General features: G+C 54.8%; 2 protein-coding genes and 1 pseudogene across 3 annotated transcripts in view; 1 reads left to right on the plus strand and 2 right to left on the minus strand.

The window, feature by feature from the left end:
- Nucleotides 1–4093: 4093 nt before the first annotated feature.
- LOC125696102 (GTPase IMAP family member 7-like) lies at nucleotides 4094–5239 on the minus strand. The gene is made up of 2 exons (XM_048951356.1): nucleotides 5219–5239; nucleotides 4094–5076 (listed from the first exon to the last, which is right to left on the minus strand). Exons 1-2 carry the CDS (start codon nucleotides 5237–5239, stop codon nucleotides 4321–4323), a joined length of 777 nt encoding a protein of 258 aa, XP_048807313.1. The 3' UTR covers nucleotides 4094–4320.
- Nucleotides 5240–11667: 6428 nt separating this feature from the next.
- Nucleotides 11668–17383, plus strand: part of LOC125696219 (GTPase IMAP family member 7-like) — a 40797-nt gene continuing 35081 nt past the window's right edge. The window contains exons 1-3 of one of the 2 annotated variants that reach the window (XM_048951660.1): nucleotides 11668–11954; nucleotides 12242–12293; nucleotides 12645–15123. In XM_048951660.1, the coding sequence (XP_048807617.1) occupies nucleotides 12272–12293; nucleotides 12645–13291 (669 nt within the window). In that variant the 5' untranslated portion in view covers nucleotides 11668–11954; nucleotides 12242–12271 and the 3' untranslated portion in view covers nucleotides 13292–15123. Of the gene's footprint in view, nucleotides 11955–12241; nucleotides 12294–12644; nucleotides 15124–17383 lie in introns of those variants that run through there. The other variant, XM_048951661.1, reaches the window with a different exon arrangement.
- On the minus strand, nucleotides 14801–16827 carry LOC125696224 (GTPase IMAP family member 9-like; annotated as a pseudogene).

Raw genomic sequence — 17383 nt, forward strand, 5'->3', positions numbered from 1 at the left:
TTAGTAGGGCTGCAGGTGGCTTCCATCCTCCCCGAGCAAGCTGTCCTGCCGTGAGCCCTCACAATCATTCCTGCGCCACACGTGGATCCACACATATTTGTTGTAGTATAAGTCATACCAAAGGGTTGATCCTCATGGCTCCCTTCCAACCCAGGTTATACTATGAATCTCTTCTTCATAACACACCAACTACTCTGTGTTGTCACGCGGAGGTAGCATGCGTGCACACACAGCTTCCAGAAAGCTTCTTCCTCTTCTGCATAAAGCAGAAATACTGCAGTGCCAATATTCATTGCCTAAATATATACATATGGAAGTTCCCAGCTCCTTTTCCTCAATATTTAGCACAGAGTGGGCAGATAAGTCCTTAATTAGGAAACTAGCTAAGTACCCCCCTACAGACCCAAAACCTTCCTCAGCAGCTGTCTTTGCAGCATCTGTGGTCCATTCCTCTATTACTCTTCCCCCAGAAACACGCTTTCCACTTTGGAACTTTCTTCCAGACATTTTTTGAGATAGCAGGCTGGTATCAAGGTTATAATAAAGAACAATGTGGAGATTACATTGGCCACGGTAATACTTTGGTGAGCAGCCTTTGAAGCTGCCATAGCAGTAGTGCTCAGCGAGGAAACTGATGCTCAAATTTCCACTTCTGCCAACTGAATCAGACCCTTGCTATCACACACACTATCCAATTCAATTCAAGCATATTTATATTTCAAATGTGTGTATTTTTTTGGAAAATTGATCGATGGCCACCAAACTACCTAAACTTGCCTGACTAAGTGCCCCAGTGCCGGCTGTGCCTGCGGGGATGGGATGTGGAGGGCTGGTGCCCGTGGCTGTGGGCATGCAGGCTGCTCTGGAGGATGGCGGGGATGTGGAAGGGGAGCTGCCCTTGGTGCGAGAGCTGAGGTTCTCCAGCAGCCTTTGCTCCGAGATGTGTTGTGTGCACTGCTGGAATGGAGCACGCTTACGGGAAAGGCGTCTGTGGGACCTCGGGCCTCAGCTGGCGTGTGCAGGTGATGTGGGCGCTCTGCAGCTCGGAGGCAGCAGCAGGACGGGCAGCACATTGCTGGCAGAATGGTCAGGATGAAACGTTCAGCACACAGCTACACACGCACACAGTGCTGGGGGTGAAGACCGGGGCTCCGGGATCTGGGACAGGGGGGCACTGTGCTGGTGGCAGTCATGGGGGGTTCCGCTGGGCTCCGTGTCAGGGCTGATTCTCTTCAGTCTTCTCTCCATGACTGGAAACTGTCACTGAGGTGCACTGAGGAAGGTTGTGGAAGACACTGCACTGCCATGAGCTGCTGACTCTGTCAGGGGTGAAGAGGCCTGGCAGAGAGAGCCTTAGTGATGGCAGGACCAGGCAGTGTCCAACAGAATGGAGGTGACCAGAGCAAGAGCTGCATTCTGCACGTGGGATGGGGCTGTCCTGGGTGTATGTAAAGAAACAGAGGCTGGACGGCAGCCCTACAGAAGGGATCTGGGGGCTCTTGGTCAGCCAGGTGGATGTGTGCATGCAGTGCCCTGCAGACAAAAGATCCCATCCCCTTTGCCCAGCAGTGTTGTTGAGGGAAGGAACCGTCCCCTCTGCTCTGTGCTTCAGCCCGACCTCGAGCACGGGGTGCAGGTTGTGTGCTGTTGTGTCAGCATCCAAAGGAGGGCTGTGGAGATGGTTCTTCAGGGCAAGGGGTGTGAGGAGTGCTAGGGCCCTGGGTTTGTTGGGCACAGAGCTGAGGGGAAGGCTCACGGCTCTGCAGCTCCTCATGGCCATGCAGACCCTCGTGGCCCTGTAGCTCCTCACAGGGAGTGGAGGGGCATTGGTGAGCTCTGTGACAGCGACAGTGCCTGAAGAAATGTGATGGAGCTGTGTCCAAGGAAGTTTGCGTGGTGGTGAGGGAAACGCTTTGCCGCAGAGGGCAGTGGGCATAGTGCAGCCCCCCAGAGCAGTGGGTATGGCCAAGTGCCCCAGTGCTGCCTCAGGAAGGGTAGAGCATCGGTCTGCACTACTATATAGGTGTGTAGAGCTAAATTCAGAGTTCTTGAGGCCAAAGAAAAGCACCAGAACATCACCATGGCGAGCAAGTTCCTGCTGTCCATCTGCTAATGTCTGGAAAAGCCAGTTTGCCAGCAACAAGGCAGTTTGCTGTGGTACCACAATGACTTTGGCCACCTTTACAGCCTCTATGGCTCTTCCCCCAGATATCTGCTTTTCTTTCAGGAACTTTCTTGATGCCAGTATCAATGTTACAATAAAAAACAATGTGAGGATTATATTGTCCACAACACATTAATACTTTGGTGAGCAGCCTTTGAAGGTTCTGTAGCAGCACTGCCCTGTAAGGCAACTGATGCTCAGTTTCCACTGAATTCACCCACTCAACCACTTCCTTCTCTTCCTGAGTGATTCGTCCCAGCTGCATCACAAGGATGATGGCACGAAGCCCTGATGAGAGCTATTGAACACCCTCCTTGATCTTTTCAGCTGTTTCGTGTTGGCTTCTCTAGTGTCAAAAAGGCCAGGGGTGTCGACAACAACAATTGGTCGTCCAAAGAGTTGGCTCACGGCTTTGTTGTAGTCGGAGGTTACTGAGCATTCTGACAGCTTAGATTCAAATGCCTTTGTCCCAAGGATGCTGTTCCCTGTCGCACAATTCCCACTCCCCGTCTTCCCCACCAGGATGATGCTCAGCTGGGATCCTGCGGACCAAGCAGAGACGAGTGTGAGCCCCGCGGTGCCGGGACACCCCCTGCTGGCCACGGAGTGCCGGGGCCACGAGGACCTTTATGAACCTCCAGTCCTCAGATATGAGGCTGTGCCCCCTGCTCTGGCATGTGCATATGTAATGCGTGTTAATGGCTGTTTGTAAACAGCCGTATGTTAAGCACGACGTGGTGATGTGGAATAAGGGATGGAATGTTGTGGTTCTGTGGTGAAATTTAGTAATGCCCACTTCCATGGGCTGCTGATGTTCTGGTACCTGGTTGTCAGAAGAGAAGAAAAACTACGTACCCTGGAGGACTTTGCATTCTGAGGAAAAGATAAAACTGGCATCTCATGAGACTCTTTTTCTGCTGTCATCCTGGCAATGCATCCCCCAGCTGTTTTGCCTTCAGTTCAGAGTAAGACCTTTGGTTTCAGACTCTCTCTCTCTCATTTTATTTAATTTATTATTCTCGATTCCACTTATATTGTTAATATATGGATTTATCTTGCATTCCAATATCGTATTCAGTAAATTAGCTTTCCTCAGATCACTGCTGCTGTTCTGTTTTCAGGCCCACCTCCCATCTCCCTACTGTTTCCTTTTTATTTTTCCCCCTTTCCCAGGGCATGGGTCCGTGGATCCCCTGCCCCATCAGTTGCAGAACCAGGCCTACCTGGCCCATAAACCACAACACCCCCCCATTTTTATTTCGAGTCAGTGGATCTATGGGCCTGCTGTTCCCCTGTCACGGACACAGACAGATCCCGAGGTTACTCAGTGACAGTGGCATCCTGGCTTGCATTAGGAATAGCATTGCCAGCAGGAGTAGGGAAGTCATCGTCCCTCTGTACTCAGCACTGGTGAATCCACACCTCGAGTACTGCGTTTTGGGCTCCTCACTGCAAGACATTCAGGCCCTGGAATGTGACCACAGAAGGGCGACAAAGCCAGTGAGGGGTCTGGAGCACAGGGCTGATGAGGAGCAGCTGAGGGAGCTGGGATTGTTCAGTGTGGAGAAGAGGAGCTCAGGGCAGACCTGACTGCTCTGCATAATTTCCTGATGGGAGGCTGTAGGGGGCTGGGGGTCGGCCCTCTTCTCTCGTGTAACTGGTGATAGGATCACAGGGAATGGCCTCAAGGTGTGCCAGGGGATTCCTAACATCAGACTGGATGTTAGGAAATGCTACTTCTCTGAAAGGCACTGGAATGGGCTGCCCAGGTGGTGATGGAGTCGCCGACACTGGAGGTGTTCGAGGAAAGCTTGGATGTTGAGTTGAATCACAGAATCACAGAATCACAGAATGGTAGGGGTTGGAAGGGACCTCCAAAGATCATCGAGTCCAACCCCCTGCCAAAGCAGTTCCCTACAGCAGGTTGCACAGGTCAGCATCCAGGCAGGTCTTGAACATCTCCAGAGCAGGAGACTCCACCACCTCCCTGGGCAAAGGGCATGCTTTAGTGAGAACTATTGGTGATTAGTGGATGTTAGGACTGGATGATCTTGTAAATCTTTTCCAACCTAGGTAATTGTATGATTGTATGATCCCATGATTCTAGAAATGGCACGATTGAAGAGACATCTCCTCTCTGACCAACCCCTTCCTGCCTACAGGATGGTACCAAATTTATTAGGATATGTCTTAGGTTTCTCCAACATTTTTTGTGTGTAACGCGGAGCATCACGATTCTGCTCTACCATGGCATCAATCATGCTGATGAGCTCTGCAACCTGCCGATCCCTCGCCTCCCCAGTGGCTCTGTTGCTGAAACCGAGGTACCGATTTCCACACTTGGCTGCCAGCTCCTTGAGGTATTTGTTGTCTTTGATTAAACCTTTCAGATCTTCAGGCTTCTCAAGATCTTCAGCTCTGGTGAATAACAGGATTGTGTACCTCTGTGCTTCAGGATGGAAAATCTTGGTCACCCACTCAGCCACTTGCTGGCATTCTTCAGTGACTTGGCCCAGCTGCATCACCAGGACGATGGCATGGACCCCACCATAGAAATTGCAAAGGGCATTTCCAATCTTTTCAGCTGTTTCTTGTACAGTGACACCTCCAGTGTTAAAAAGACCAGGAGTGTCAACAACAGTAATTGGTCTTCCCTGGATGACACTCTCAGCTTTTTCATAGTCCGGGGTTATTGAACATAGTGAAACCATAGATTCAAATGCATTTCTTCCAAGGATGGTGTTCCCTGTCGCACTCTTCCCACTTCCTGTCTTGCCCACCAGCAGGATGCTCAGCTGGGACCCTGCGGACCAAGCAGAGACGAGAGTGAGCCCCGCGGTGCCGGGACACCCCCTGCTGGCCACGGAGTGCCGGGGCCACGAGGAAAGGTGTCCCCGAGCCACCGCTGTGCCCTGCGGGGACGGGACGGGGCACGGGCTGGAGCCGGCTGCCAGCAGGCACGCAGGGCTCGCTCGGCCCCGTCCGCCCTCAGCCTCGCTCTGTGAGCTCTCAGGGCAGAGATGGGAGGCAGCCTCAGGACGCCGCCGAGGCCACGGCCTCCCACAAAGCCCACATGAACTCCCCGTGCTTCCCAGCACTCAGCCAGGAGCCCGGCTGGGCTGCGCCTGCCTGAGTGCGGAGCTGAGCGGCTCACCTGTGCTGTGATGTCCTGCCATCGGGAGAGCGCTCACACTCACATGGGGAGCCTGGGAGGAGAGAGATTTTAAGTGAGAGTGGCACAAACCTGCCCTGCTTCCCTCCCTGTGCCAATGAAGGTGACACAGATGATCTCTGGGGACTCAGGTCCGTCCCACAGCCGGGTGTGCATGGAGAAAGCCAAATGGCATCAAAGTTACCCATCAACATTGACTTTGCCTTTGGAAAGAGATACTGGTTGACCCTCATTCATGGAAGTCAGAACCCACTCCCTGAAAGCAGATTCTGCTGCCTTGGAATTTGTTCCGGCAGTGGCAGCAGAGCTGCAGCAACTCACCAAAGCAGCGCTGCGCTGTGTCCCAGCTCTGACTGCTGCACTCGTGCTGTTGCTGCTCTCGTCCCGCACAGCAGCGCCGGGGCTGGAAGCGCTGTGCAGCTCAGCAGCGCTTTTAGAGGCGGCGTCGGGAGGAGGGCAGTGCTGGGATCACACGTAGCGCTGCTCCACCATTGGCCCCATCTGAGCTGCCCCAGTGCGGGGACACCGCCCGCTGTGCAAAGCCACATCCAGCCTGGACTCGGGCGCTGCCAGGGATGGGGCATCAGCAGCTCTTCCGGGAAACTTAGTTATGGCCTCACCACCCTTGTCTTGAAGAATTGTTTCATGATACCTAATCTAAACCTGTCCTCTTTTACATTCAAGCCATTCACCTTTGTCCTGTTGGTACATTCTCAGATAAAGGAATTGTTGTGCCGTGCAGTGCTGCTGCCGTGGTACAAGGACCCAGACAATGTAGGGTCTCCTCTTTTGAGACCTCCATTGCCGCACACATGAGGCTGTGCCCCCTGCTCTGGGTGTCCCTGTGCAGGCAGGGCAGACCAAATCCCACATCCCCAAACCACAGCTCACCTGGGCTCAGGCATTTCTGCACACCGCCCGCTCCATTTATCCCCGCCCATCGGTCCCCCATCGCCCGCTGCCCAGGGCTGTGTCCCTTTGGCTGTGGAACCTCTGCAGGGACGGAGACCCACCTGCACAGATGGCAAAGGGAGTGCTGATGTTTCCTGCAGAGTTCCTGTGCTTCCAGTCATGCAAATTGCCTCAGCTCCTTCTTCCTCGAACTGGCTGTGGCACCAAGGAAGCTGTGGCTGTGCTTTGGTGATTGTGGGTCATGTTTGGCAGACCTTGCTCTGAGGTGCACAGCTGTTCAGCACATTGCAGGCCTGGGCGTGGGGACTCATGGCTGGCCATGGGCACACTGGACTGGCCCTGGAGACACATTGCTGTGAGTACACACGAGGGCATGGGCTGCTTCATGGCAAGGACAGCAGCCGTGCAGACCACTGCCTGGGCCTGGGAATGGAGGCAATGCTGCTGGTGCGTGGATGGATGCCCATGAAAAGCCCAGTGCCCATCACACTGCTGCCATCCCTGGCCCTGAGCAGTGGGGAGCGGCCCCAGCGCCCCGAGCCACAGCCTGCACTTTCCATATTGCACTGCCTGGAGCTGGGAGCATTTCTGGGAAATGCCTCTTTGTGGGACCTTTGGACCACGGCTCACAGCCTGTACTGGGATGGCACTGTAGTCATAGCAGCATTGCTAAGGCACGGCCTGCCCAGGGTGGGGGCATGGAGCATCCCTGTGCTCCTTCTTGGTGCCACACTGTGTGAGGCACAAGGTCCACAAACAGCCACTTCCTGTAAATGCACTCACCTCTGTGAAGTGCGGATCTTGGAACTAAGAGCAAAGGGGAGATGAGGCCCTCAGTTCTTGCACCTAAGGCAGCTCCCCAACCCACACAGCCGCCATCCCCAGAACAGCTTGAACGACCTTGTGTGCTGTCTCCCCCCATCCCATCCCTACAAACCCCATTTAAGAGAAGGGTGCATGGAGTAATGCATGGAGAGGTACAGAGTGCGTGGGGAAAGAAGGCCATTTTTCAACTGTAAATCATACAAGAGAGATCTCCCAGGCACTGGCAGCTCTTCCTGTCACTGCAGTGATTTTCATGTTTTTTTTTTATCTGGTAAGAGATACGAATCCCACCATCCCACAGTCCACAAATCACTCAGTCCTTGGGGCTGCAGGCACACTTCCATCCCTGCCCATGCTTCTTCCACTGCCCACTGCCCAGGCCTTTGTCCCTTTGGCTGTGTAGCCTCTCCGGGGATAGAGACCCTAGCGCATCCAGATTCTGCATCCAGATGAAGGAAGTGGAACTGTTGTAGGGGATCCAAAGGAGGCCAGGAAGAAGCCCAGAGGGCTGGAGCACCTCTTCTGCGAAGACAGGCCGAGGGAGCTGGGGGTGTTCAGCCTGGAGAAGAGAAGGCTCTGATGAGACCTCACTGCAGTCATCTGGTACCTGGAGGGACCTTATAAAGTGGAGGGGGGCCGACTTTTTCCATGGGCAGATTGTGGGCAAGGGGGAATGGATTTAAACTAAAAGAGGAGAGATTTGAAGTCAATGTCAAGGGGAAATCCTTCACTAAGAGGGATGCCCCAATCCTGGAGGTGCTCATGACCAGGCTGGCTAGAGCTGTGGGCACCTGAGGCGGTGCCTGATTTCAGGGCTAGCTGTTATGGGACAAACGGTGTCAAAAGTAATTTTGGAAAAGAGCATTCCAGATTGTATTTTGACTCACTGGAGAAACGTCACCAATGAGCCAGGGAGGAAACTGACTAAGAAACCGAGAACATACGTGAAGTAACAGAGCCAGTTTTTACAACTGTGAGTTCTAATCATGAGACCAAGTACTGTGCTTGTGGAAACTGAAGAACTTTGCAGATGATACCAAGCTGGGAGGTGGTGTTGATCTGCCTGAGGGTAGGGAGGCCCTTCAGAGGGATTTAGACTGAACCACTGGGCTGAGGTGAATGGGATGAGGTTCAACAAGGCCAAGTGTCGGGTCCTCCATTTTGGCCATAACAACCCCATGCAGCGTTACAGGCTTGGGGATGAGTGGCTGGATGAGTGTGAAGAAGAGAAGGACCTGGGGGTGTTGGTTGATGCTGGGCTGAACATGAGCCCACAGTGTGCCCAGGTGGCCAAGAGGGCCAACGGCATCCTGGCCTGCATTAGAAACAGTGTGGCCAGCAGGAGCAGGGAGGTGATCATCCCCTGTACTCAGCACTGGTGAGGCCGCATCTTGAGTGCTGTGTTCAGTTTTGGGCTCCTCACTACAGGAAGGATGTTGAGATCCTGGAGCGTGTGCAGAGAAGGGCAACAAAACTGGTGAGGGGTCTGGAGCACAAATATGAGGAGTGGCTGAGGGAGCTGGGATTGTTCAGTGTGGAGAAGAGGAGCTCAGGGCAGAGCTCATTGCACTGTACAACTTCCTGAAGGGAGGCTGTGGTGAAGAGGGATTTGGCCTCTTCTCCCAGGCAACGAGCAGCACACGCAATGGCCGCAAGTTGTATCAGAGGAGGTTCAGGTTGGACATAAGGAAGAACTTCTTCTCTCAGAGAGTGGTCAGGCACTGCAATGGCTGCACAGGGAGGTGGTGGAGTCGCCGTCCCTGGTGGTGTTCAAAAGGCGTCTGGATGAGGAGCTGCGAGAGATGGTTTAGTGCTTGTGGTGGCAATGGTGATGAGGAGACGGTTGGACTGGATGATCTTATAGGTCGTTTCCAACCTTGTGATTCTTGTGATTCTTGTGATTATGTAATGATGAGAGTTTGGAAAGTAAATAAAAGGCTGGGAAAGATACAGGGTGAGGAAGGAAAAGACGAGCAGGGTGTAACAGGGACATCAGGAGTGAAGAGAGGTGAACAATATGGAAAAACTGATTGGGAACAGGGATAGTAAGGAAACTGTGAAGAACAGCAGCAGCTGCTGGTGTTGTTGCACTAGGGTAGAGCCATAGGACCCAGAGATCCCCTCAGGAAGAGTTTAGGGGGGGGGGCTGGAAGAGCCCACGGATGGTTCCACCCCTGCTGGGCTGAAAGCAGTGTGCAATGCAGGGAAATGGGACACTGGTGGAGAAATCCTACCGAGCTGAGTGAGAGGGAACCATCTCTGATAGCAAAGGCTGAATGGTGGGAACCTGGGAAGTTTACCCTAGGAGATGCTCTGGTTAAATTGCAGTAGAAAGATGTTTATTTTCTGGTGGACATGGGTGCCTCTTACTACCCACAGATGATTTTTGTAACAGTAGTAGGAGCTACTGGCCAACAAGAAGAACAGCTTACTTTGTGGGATGAATTGAACACAGGCTGGGAGAACAAGTAGGAATACATAAATTCTTGTACATGCCAGGTTCTCCAAAACCGTTACTCGAAAAAGACTTCTTAGCACAAACAGATGCAGAGATCAAATTCAATAAAACTGGAGCGAAGGGTCAATCAATTTCAATCACTGATTGAAGATTTTAAGTCCGGCTTTAACACAAACTGGGGAAAAAAATGCTGTCCCCCAGAAGTCACAAAAATCTTCAGTTGGATATACTTGGGTATCAGAGATGCCTGGCAGAGCCAAAAATGCAGCCAATAGAAGTTAAAAGCAGGAGCCAGCCCAGTCGGGGTAAAGAAATGCCCTTGGAGGATACGAGACTGTAGGAGCTGCTGCTCTCCCCTGCACTTTTGCCTTGGATCATCAGAACAGCATGCAACAGGACGCTGCTGGGGCTTGGTGGTGACTATCCCCTCTTTACGTCACTCTTGCTTCTTTTCTATCTTTCCTATGTCCCTCCTTCCTTAAGTTCTTTACTAGGAGAGTGGTTAGGCCCTGGAACGGGCTGCCCAGGGAGGTTGTGGATGCCCCGTCCTTGGACGTGTTTAAGGCCAGGTTGGACGGGGTCCTGGGCAACCTGATCTGAATGTGGATGTTTGGTGGCCCTGCCAGGCAGGGGGGTTGGAACTACATGATCCTTGGGGTCCCTTCCAACCCGGGTGATTCTGTGATTCTGTGATTCTGTGATTCTGTGATTCCCTTTCCCATCGCCCTAATTCGTAATGGTCACTGGCCTCCCCTTCCCCATCTCCCTGATTCATTAAGATTTATAACAAACTGACTGGATCGACATTTGAACCGTGGTATCTTAATCTTAATAAATATATCAAAGACCTCCTCCTGCTCCTGTAAATTGGAGAGAGACACTCAGTCACTTGCAGGAGGAAGTACTCATCAATTCCAGTGACCTATTGGATTGCATACGGCAAGCTGTGATGTCCCTACAAGAAATATAGGGGCGGGTGATGTCCATCATGTAAACATTTGGGAATATGAAGCTACTGTTGTCTGTTGGTAGAGGCCATAGCCATGCAACAGCATGCACATCTCTGCCTCATCCAATTCCAATAAATCAGTGTACAGCACTATGCCCCAGCTGCTGGAGGGGTGAACTCCTCTGTGATTCTCAGGAACCCCTCAATTGGGGTGATCCTGCTCCCTCCTCTTGTCCAGTGCTGGACATGAAACCCACCAAGCTGCCAGAGCTCAGAGCGCTGGAACACCACTCCCTGACATAGGATTTGGGTTTGGCACGTCCAACTCGGAGCCAGGGGCCCCTTCCAACATGGGACATTCTGGGATCCCAACATTCTCATAGAACCCAGGAGGAGCACAGGGATGCTCCATGCCCCCACCCTGGGCAGGCCGTGCCTTAGCAATGCTGCTGCCACTATGGTTCCACCCAGTACAGGCTGTGAGCCGTGGTCCAAAGGTCCCACAAAGAGGCATTTCCCAGAAATGCTCCCAGCTCCAGGCAGTGCAATATGGAAAGTGCAGGCTGTGGCTTGGGGCTCTGGGGCCACTCCCCACTGCTCAGGGCCGGGGATGGCAGCAGTGTGATGGGCACTGGGCTTTTCATGGGCATCCATCCACGCACCATGAGGTTTGCTCTGACTCTCAGCCCTGGGCAGGGGTCTGCACGGCTGCTGTCCCTGTCATGCAGCTGCCCATGCTCTTGTGTGTCCTCGCAGCATTGTGTCACCAAGGTGGGTCCACCATCCCCACAGCCGGCCATGAGTCCCCAGGGCCAGGCCAGCAGGGAGCTGCACAGCCCTGCTCCTCAGAGCAAGGCCTGCCAAACATGACCCACAATCACCACGGAGGTGCCTGTGGCCCCAGGTGAGCTGTGGTTTGGGGATGTGGGATTTGGTCTGCCCTGCCTGCACAGGGACACCCAGAGCAGGGGGCACAGCCTCATGTGTGCGGCAATGGAGGTCCTCATAGAGGAGAGGGGTCTCTGTGTCCTTGTGCCAGGGCTGCAGCACTGCACAGCATAATAATGATTCCTTTATTTGGGAGTGTACCAACAGGACAAGGGTGAATAGCTTGAATGTTAAAGAGGGCAAGTTTATATTGGGTATCAGAAAGATATTCTTCAAGACAAGGGTGGTGAGGCCGTAAATCAAGTTACCTGGAAGAGCTGCTGATGCCCCATCCCTGGCAGCGCCCGAGTCCAGGCTGGATGTGGCTTTGCACAGCGGGCGGTGTCCCCGCACTGGGGCAGCTCAGATGTGGCCAATGGTGGAGCAGCGCTACGTGTGATCCCAGCACTGCCCTCCTCCCGACGCCGCCTCTAAAAGCGCTGCTGAGCTGCACAGCGCTTCCAGCCCCGGCGCTGCTGTGCGGGACGAGAGCAGCAACAGCACGAGAGCAGCAGTCAGAGCTGGGACACAGCGCAGCGCTGCTTTGGTGAGTTGCTGCAGCTCTGCTGCCACTGCCGGAACAAATTCCAAGGCAGCAGAATCTGCTTTCAGGGAGTGGGTTCTGACTTCCATGGATGATGGTCAACCAGTATCTCTTTCCAAAGGCAAAGTCAATGTTGATGGGTAACTTTGATGCCATTTGGCTTTCTCCATGCACACGCAGCTGTGGGACTGACCTGAGTCCCCAGCGATCATCTGTGTCACCTTCATTGGCACAGGGAGGGAAGCAGGGCAGGTTTGTGCCACTCTCACTCAACATCTCTCTCCTTCCAGGCTCCCCGTGTGAGTGTGAGCGCTCTCCCGATGGCAGGACATCACAGCAGAGGTGAGCTGCTCAGCTCCGCACTCAGGCAGGCGCAGCCCAGCCGGGCTCCTGGCTGAGTGCTGGGAAGCACGGGGAGTTCATGTGGGCTTTGTGGGAGGCCGTGGCCTCGGGGGCGTCCTGAGGCTGCCTCCCATCTCCGCCCTGAGAGCTCACAGAGCGAGGCTGAGGGCGGACGGGGCCGAGCGAGCCCTGCGTGCCTGCTGGCAGCCGGCTCCAGCCCGTGCCCCGTCCCGTCCCCGCAGGGCACAGCGGTGGCTCGGGGACACCTTTCCTCGTGGCCCCGGCACTCCGTGGCCAGCAGGGGGTGTCCCGGCACCGCGGGGCTCACACTCGTCTCTGCTTGGTCCGCAGGGTCCCAGCTGAGCATCGTCCTGGTGGGCAAGACGGGGAGTGGCAAGAGTGCGACAGGGAACACCATCCTTGGGACAAAGAAGTTTCGCTCCACTGTGTCAGCAGAGTCGGTAACCAAAGAGTCCCAGAAAACTGAAGGCCATTTTGCTGGAAGAGCAATTACTGTTGTTGACACTCCTGGCCTTTTTGACACTAAGGAAGTCAATGAAAAAACAGCTGAAAAGATTAAGAATGCGTTTCAGGATTTCTCTGCAGGTGTCCATGCCATCGTGCTTGTGATGCAGCTGGGACGAATCACACAGGAGGAGCAGGAAGTGGCTGAGTGGGTGACCAAGATGTTTCATGTGAAAGCAGAGAGATACACAATCCTGTTATTCACCCGAGCAGAGGAGCTGGAGGATCCAAAAGGTCTGAAGGGCATCATAGAAGAGAGCCCATACCTCAAGGGCCTGGCAGCCAAGTGTGGAAATCGGTACATTGGTTTCAACAACAGAGCCACTGGGGAGGCGAGGAATCGGCAGGTTGCAGAGCTCATCGACATGATTGATGTCATGGTAGAGCAAAATCATGATGCTACGCATTACACACGAGAAATGCTGGAGGAAGACACACGGACATTCCGTGAAAAATATTGTACCATCCTGTAGGCAGCGAGGGGTCGGTCCCAGAACAGGGACCTCCTCTGCTGTGCTGTTCCTGCTGTCTGTATGGGGTGATGTGAGGCAGGGTGTGTGGTGATGGGCCTGAAGGAGCTGTCAATAAACACTGAGCATTGCTGTGTGGAGGAGCATCCGTCTGTGCCCTGGGTTCTGGGGTGCTGAGCAGTGCTGGCAGGAGGTGGTCGCACACACGGTGCAGTGGGGACGAGGCCCAGTGCCGGCTGTGCCTGCGGGGATGGGATGTGGAGGGCTGGTGCCCGTGGCTGTGGGCATGCAGGCTGCTCTGGAGGATGGCGGGGATGTGGAAGGGGAGCTGCCCTCGGTGCGAGAGCTGAGGTTCTCCAGCAGCCTTTGCTCCGAGATGTGTTGTGTGCACTGCTGGAATGGAGCACGCTTACGGGAAAGGCGTCTGTGGGACCTCGGGCCTCAGCTGGCGTGTGCAGGTGATGTGGGCGCTCTGCAGCTCGGAGGCAGCAGCAGGACGGGCAGCACATTGCTGGCAGAATGGTCAGGATGAAACGTTCAGCACACAGCTACACACGCACACAGTGCTGGGGGTGAAGACCGGGGCTCCGGGATCTGGGACAGGGGGGCACTGTGCTGGTGGCAGTCATGGGGGGTTCCGCTGGGCTCCGTGTCAGGGCTGATTCTCTTCAGTCTTCTCTCCATGACTGGAAACTGTCACTGAGGTGCACTGAGGAAGGTTGTGGATGACACTGCACTGCCATGAGCTGCTGACTCTGTCAGGGGCAGAAAAGCCTTGCAGTGAGACCCTGAGCGATGGGAGGACCAGGCAGTGCCCAATGGAACGGAGATGACCAAGAGCAAGAGCTGCATTCTGCACGTGGGATGGGGCTGTCCTGGGTGTATGTAAAGAAACAGAGGCTGGACGGCAGCCCTACAGAAGGGATCTGGGGGCTCTTGGTCAGCCAGGTGGATGTGTGCATGCAGTGCCCTGCAGACAAAAGGTCCCATCCCCTTTGCCCAGCAGTGTTGTTGAGGGAAGGGACTGTTCCCTGTGCTCTGTGCTTCAGCGTGACCTCGAGCACGGGGTGCAGGTTGTGTGCTGTTGTGTCAGCATCCAAAGGAGGGCTGTGGAGATGGTTCTTCAGGGCAAGGGGTGTGAGGAGTGCTAGGGCCCTGGGTTTGTTGGGCACAGAGCTGAGGGGAAGGCTCACGGCTCTGCAGCTCCTCATGGCCATGCAGACCCTCGTGGCCCTGTAGCTCCTCACAGGGAGTGGAGGGGCATTGGTGAGCTCTGTGACAGCGACAGTGCCTGAAGAAATGTGATGGAGCTGTGTCCAAGGAAGTTTGCGTGGTGGTGAGGGAAACGCTTTGCCGCAGAGGGCAGTGGGCATAGTGCAGCCCCCCAGAGCAGTGGGTATGGCCAAGTGCCCCAGTGCTGCCTCAGGAAGGGTAGAGCATCGGTCTGCACTACTATATAGGTGTGTAGAGCTAAATTCAGCGTTCTTGAGGCCAAAGAAAAGCACCAGAACATCACCATGGCGAGCAAGTTCCTGCTCTCCACCTGCTAATGTCTGGAAAAGCCAGTTTGCCAGCAACAAGGCAGTTTGCTGTGGTACCACAATGACTTTGGCCACCTTTACAGCCTCTATGGCTCTTCCCCCAGACATCTGCTTTTCTTTCAGAAACTTTCTTGATGCCAGTATCAATGTTACAATAAAAAACAACGTGAGGATTATATTGTCCACAACACATTAATACTTTGGTGAGCAGCCTTTGAAGGTTCTGTAGCAGCACTGCCCTGTAAGGCAACTGATGCTCAGTTTCCACTGAATTCACCCACTCAACCACTTCCTTCTCTTCCTGAGTGATTCGTCCCAGCTGCATCACAAGGATGATGGCACGAAGCCCTGATGAGAGCTATTGAACACCCTCCTTGATCTTTTCAGCTGTTTCGTGTTGGCTTCTCTAGTGTCAAAAAGGCCAGGGGTGTTGACAACAACAATTGGTCGTCCAAAGAGTTGGCTCACGGCTTTGTTGTAGTCGGAGGTTACTGAACATTCTGACAGCTTCGATTCAAATGCCTTTGCCCGAAGGATGGTGTTCCCTGTCGCACAATTCCCATTCCCCGTCTTGCCCACCAGCAGGATCCTCAGCTCGAACCCTGTGGACCAAGCAGAGACGAGTGTGAGCCCCGCGGGGCCGGGACACCCCCTGCTGGCCACGGAGTGCCGGGGCCACGAGGAAAGGTGTCCCCGAGCCACCGCTGTGCCCTGCGGGGACGGGACGGGGCACGGGCTGGAGCCGGCTGCCAGCAGGCACGCAGGGCTCGCTCAGCTCTTCCTGGCCCCATCCCCTCTCTCAGCTCTCCCACGGGAAAACTGATCGTGCCCAGCAGGAAGCCAAGCCCAAACTGAAGGTTCTGACCAAAGGATCCTCTGCAAAAGGGACACAAAGCCCCACGGCTGCACTGAAATGGGCACAGCACGGCTCCCACCGCCACCTTCCCCACTCCATGGAGAAGCAGCTGGGGACTGCGGCCAGTGCAGCAGCTCCTCTGGCTTTGGTGCCACACAGACAACAGCGTCTCCTCACTGCCACAAGATCGGCTCCAGCTTCAGCCCAGCGCCAACAACACGCTGTGGGCAGCCCAGCTCCCCCCCTTCCGGTGGCCTCCGGCTCCATCAGGAGGAACGCGTGGCCCTGAGGCTGCCCAGGAATGTCCGTCCCTTGGATTCCTCAGAGGGCTGCACCCAGTGCTCCTCCAAAAGCAGGAACAGAAAGTGAAAGTGATCTCACAGCAACCCGAGTCCCAGCACTGCGTGGAGTAAGAAAAAGCCCAGGCTGAACTGCTCCACTTCCGAGAATTCAGGTGCTCAGCAGAAAACGCAGCAGCGTTTGTGCAAGGTTGTTTTTTCAGCCCCTCCCTGCCCTGCACGGCTTCAGTGAGGCATGGCAACAGCCACAGAGACAGCAAGGCTTGCCGTATGCCTTTCCACGCCCTCAGCCGTGCTCTGTGCGGCTCTCAGAGCGGGGAGATGGGAGGCAGCCTCAGGAGATGCAAGAGCGCGCAGGGGGGGAGCAGCTCACCTCTGCTGTGATGTCCTGCCATCGGGAGAGCGCTCACACTCACACGGGGAGCCTGGGAGGAGAGAGATGTTGAGTGAGAGTGGCACAAACCTGCCCTGCTTCCCTCCCTGTGCCCATGAAGGAGACACAGATGATCTCTGGGGACTCAGGTCAGTCCCACAGCCGGGTGTGCATGGAGAAAGCCAAATGGCATCAAAGTTACCCATCTGCATTGACTTTGCCTTTGGAAAGAAATGATGACTGTCCCTCATTCATGGAAGTCAGAACCCACTCCCTGAAAGCAGATTCTGCTGCCTTGGAATTTGTTCCGGCAGTGGCAGCAGAGCTGCAGCAACTCACCAAAGCAGCGCTGCGCTGTGTCCCAGCTCTGACTGCTGCACTCGTGCTGTTGCTGCTCTCGTCCCGCACAGCAGCGCCGGGGCTGGAAGCGCTGTGCAGCTCAGCAGCGCTTTTAGAGGCGGCGTCGGGAGGAGGGCAGTGCTGGGATCACACGTAGCGCTGCTCCACCATTGGCCACATCTGAGCTGCCCCAGTGCGGGGACACCGCCCGCTGTGCAAAGCCACATCCAGCCTGGACTCGGGCGCTGCCAGGGATGGGGCATCAGCAGCTCTTCCGGGAAACTTGATTTACGGCCTCAACACCCTTGTCTTGAAGAATTGTTTCATGATGCCTAATCTAAACCTGTCCTCTTTTCCATTAGGGCCATTCACCTTGGTCCTATTGGTACACTCTCACTGAACAGAAGCACAGCCGTGCCGTGCAGTGCTGCAGCCCTGGCACAAGGACCCAGAGGCTGTGGGGTTTTTTCCTTGTGCACATTCAGCCCTCACACATGAGGCTGTGCCACCTGCTCTGGGTGTCCCTATGCAGGCAGGGGAGACCAAATCCCACCATCCCCAAACCACAGCTCACTTGGGGCCTCAGGCACCTCTGCAGACCACCCACTCTAACAGCTCCATGCCCTTCTCACGCAGCAGCACCCCATGTTCGAGGTCAGGCTGCAGCACAGAGCAGAGGGCACAGTC

The sequence above is a fragment of the Lagopus muta genome, chromosome 7 (assembly GCF_023343835.1).
Source record: "Lagopus muta isolate bLagMut1 chromosome 7, bLagMut1 primary, whole genome shotgun sequence".
Taxonomy (NCBI): domain Eukaryota; kingdom Metazoa; phylum Chordata; class Aves; order Galliformes; family Phasianidae; genus Lagopus; species Lagopus muta.

Excerpts from the sequence above, each read along its gene's own strand:
- LOC125696102 (XM_048951356.1), bottom strand. The coding sequence starts at position 5,239 with ATGTGGGCTTTGTGGGAGGCC. Across the intron at positions 5,077-5,218 it reads TGTGGGCTTTGTGGGAGGCC|GGCACAGCGGTGGCTCGGGG; the intron begins GTGGCCTCGGCG and ends CCGTCCCCGCAG.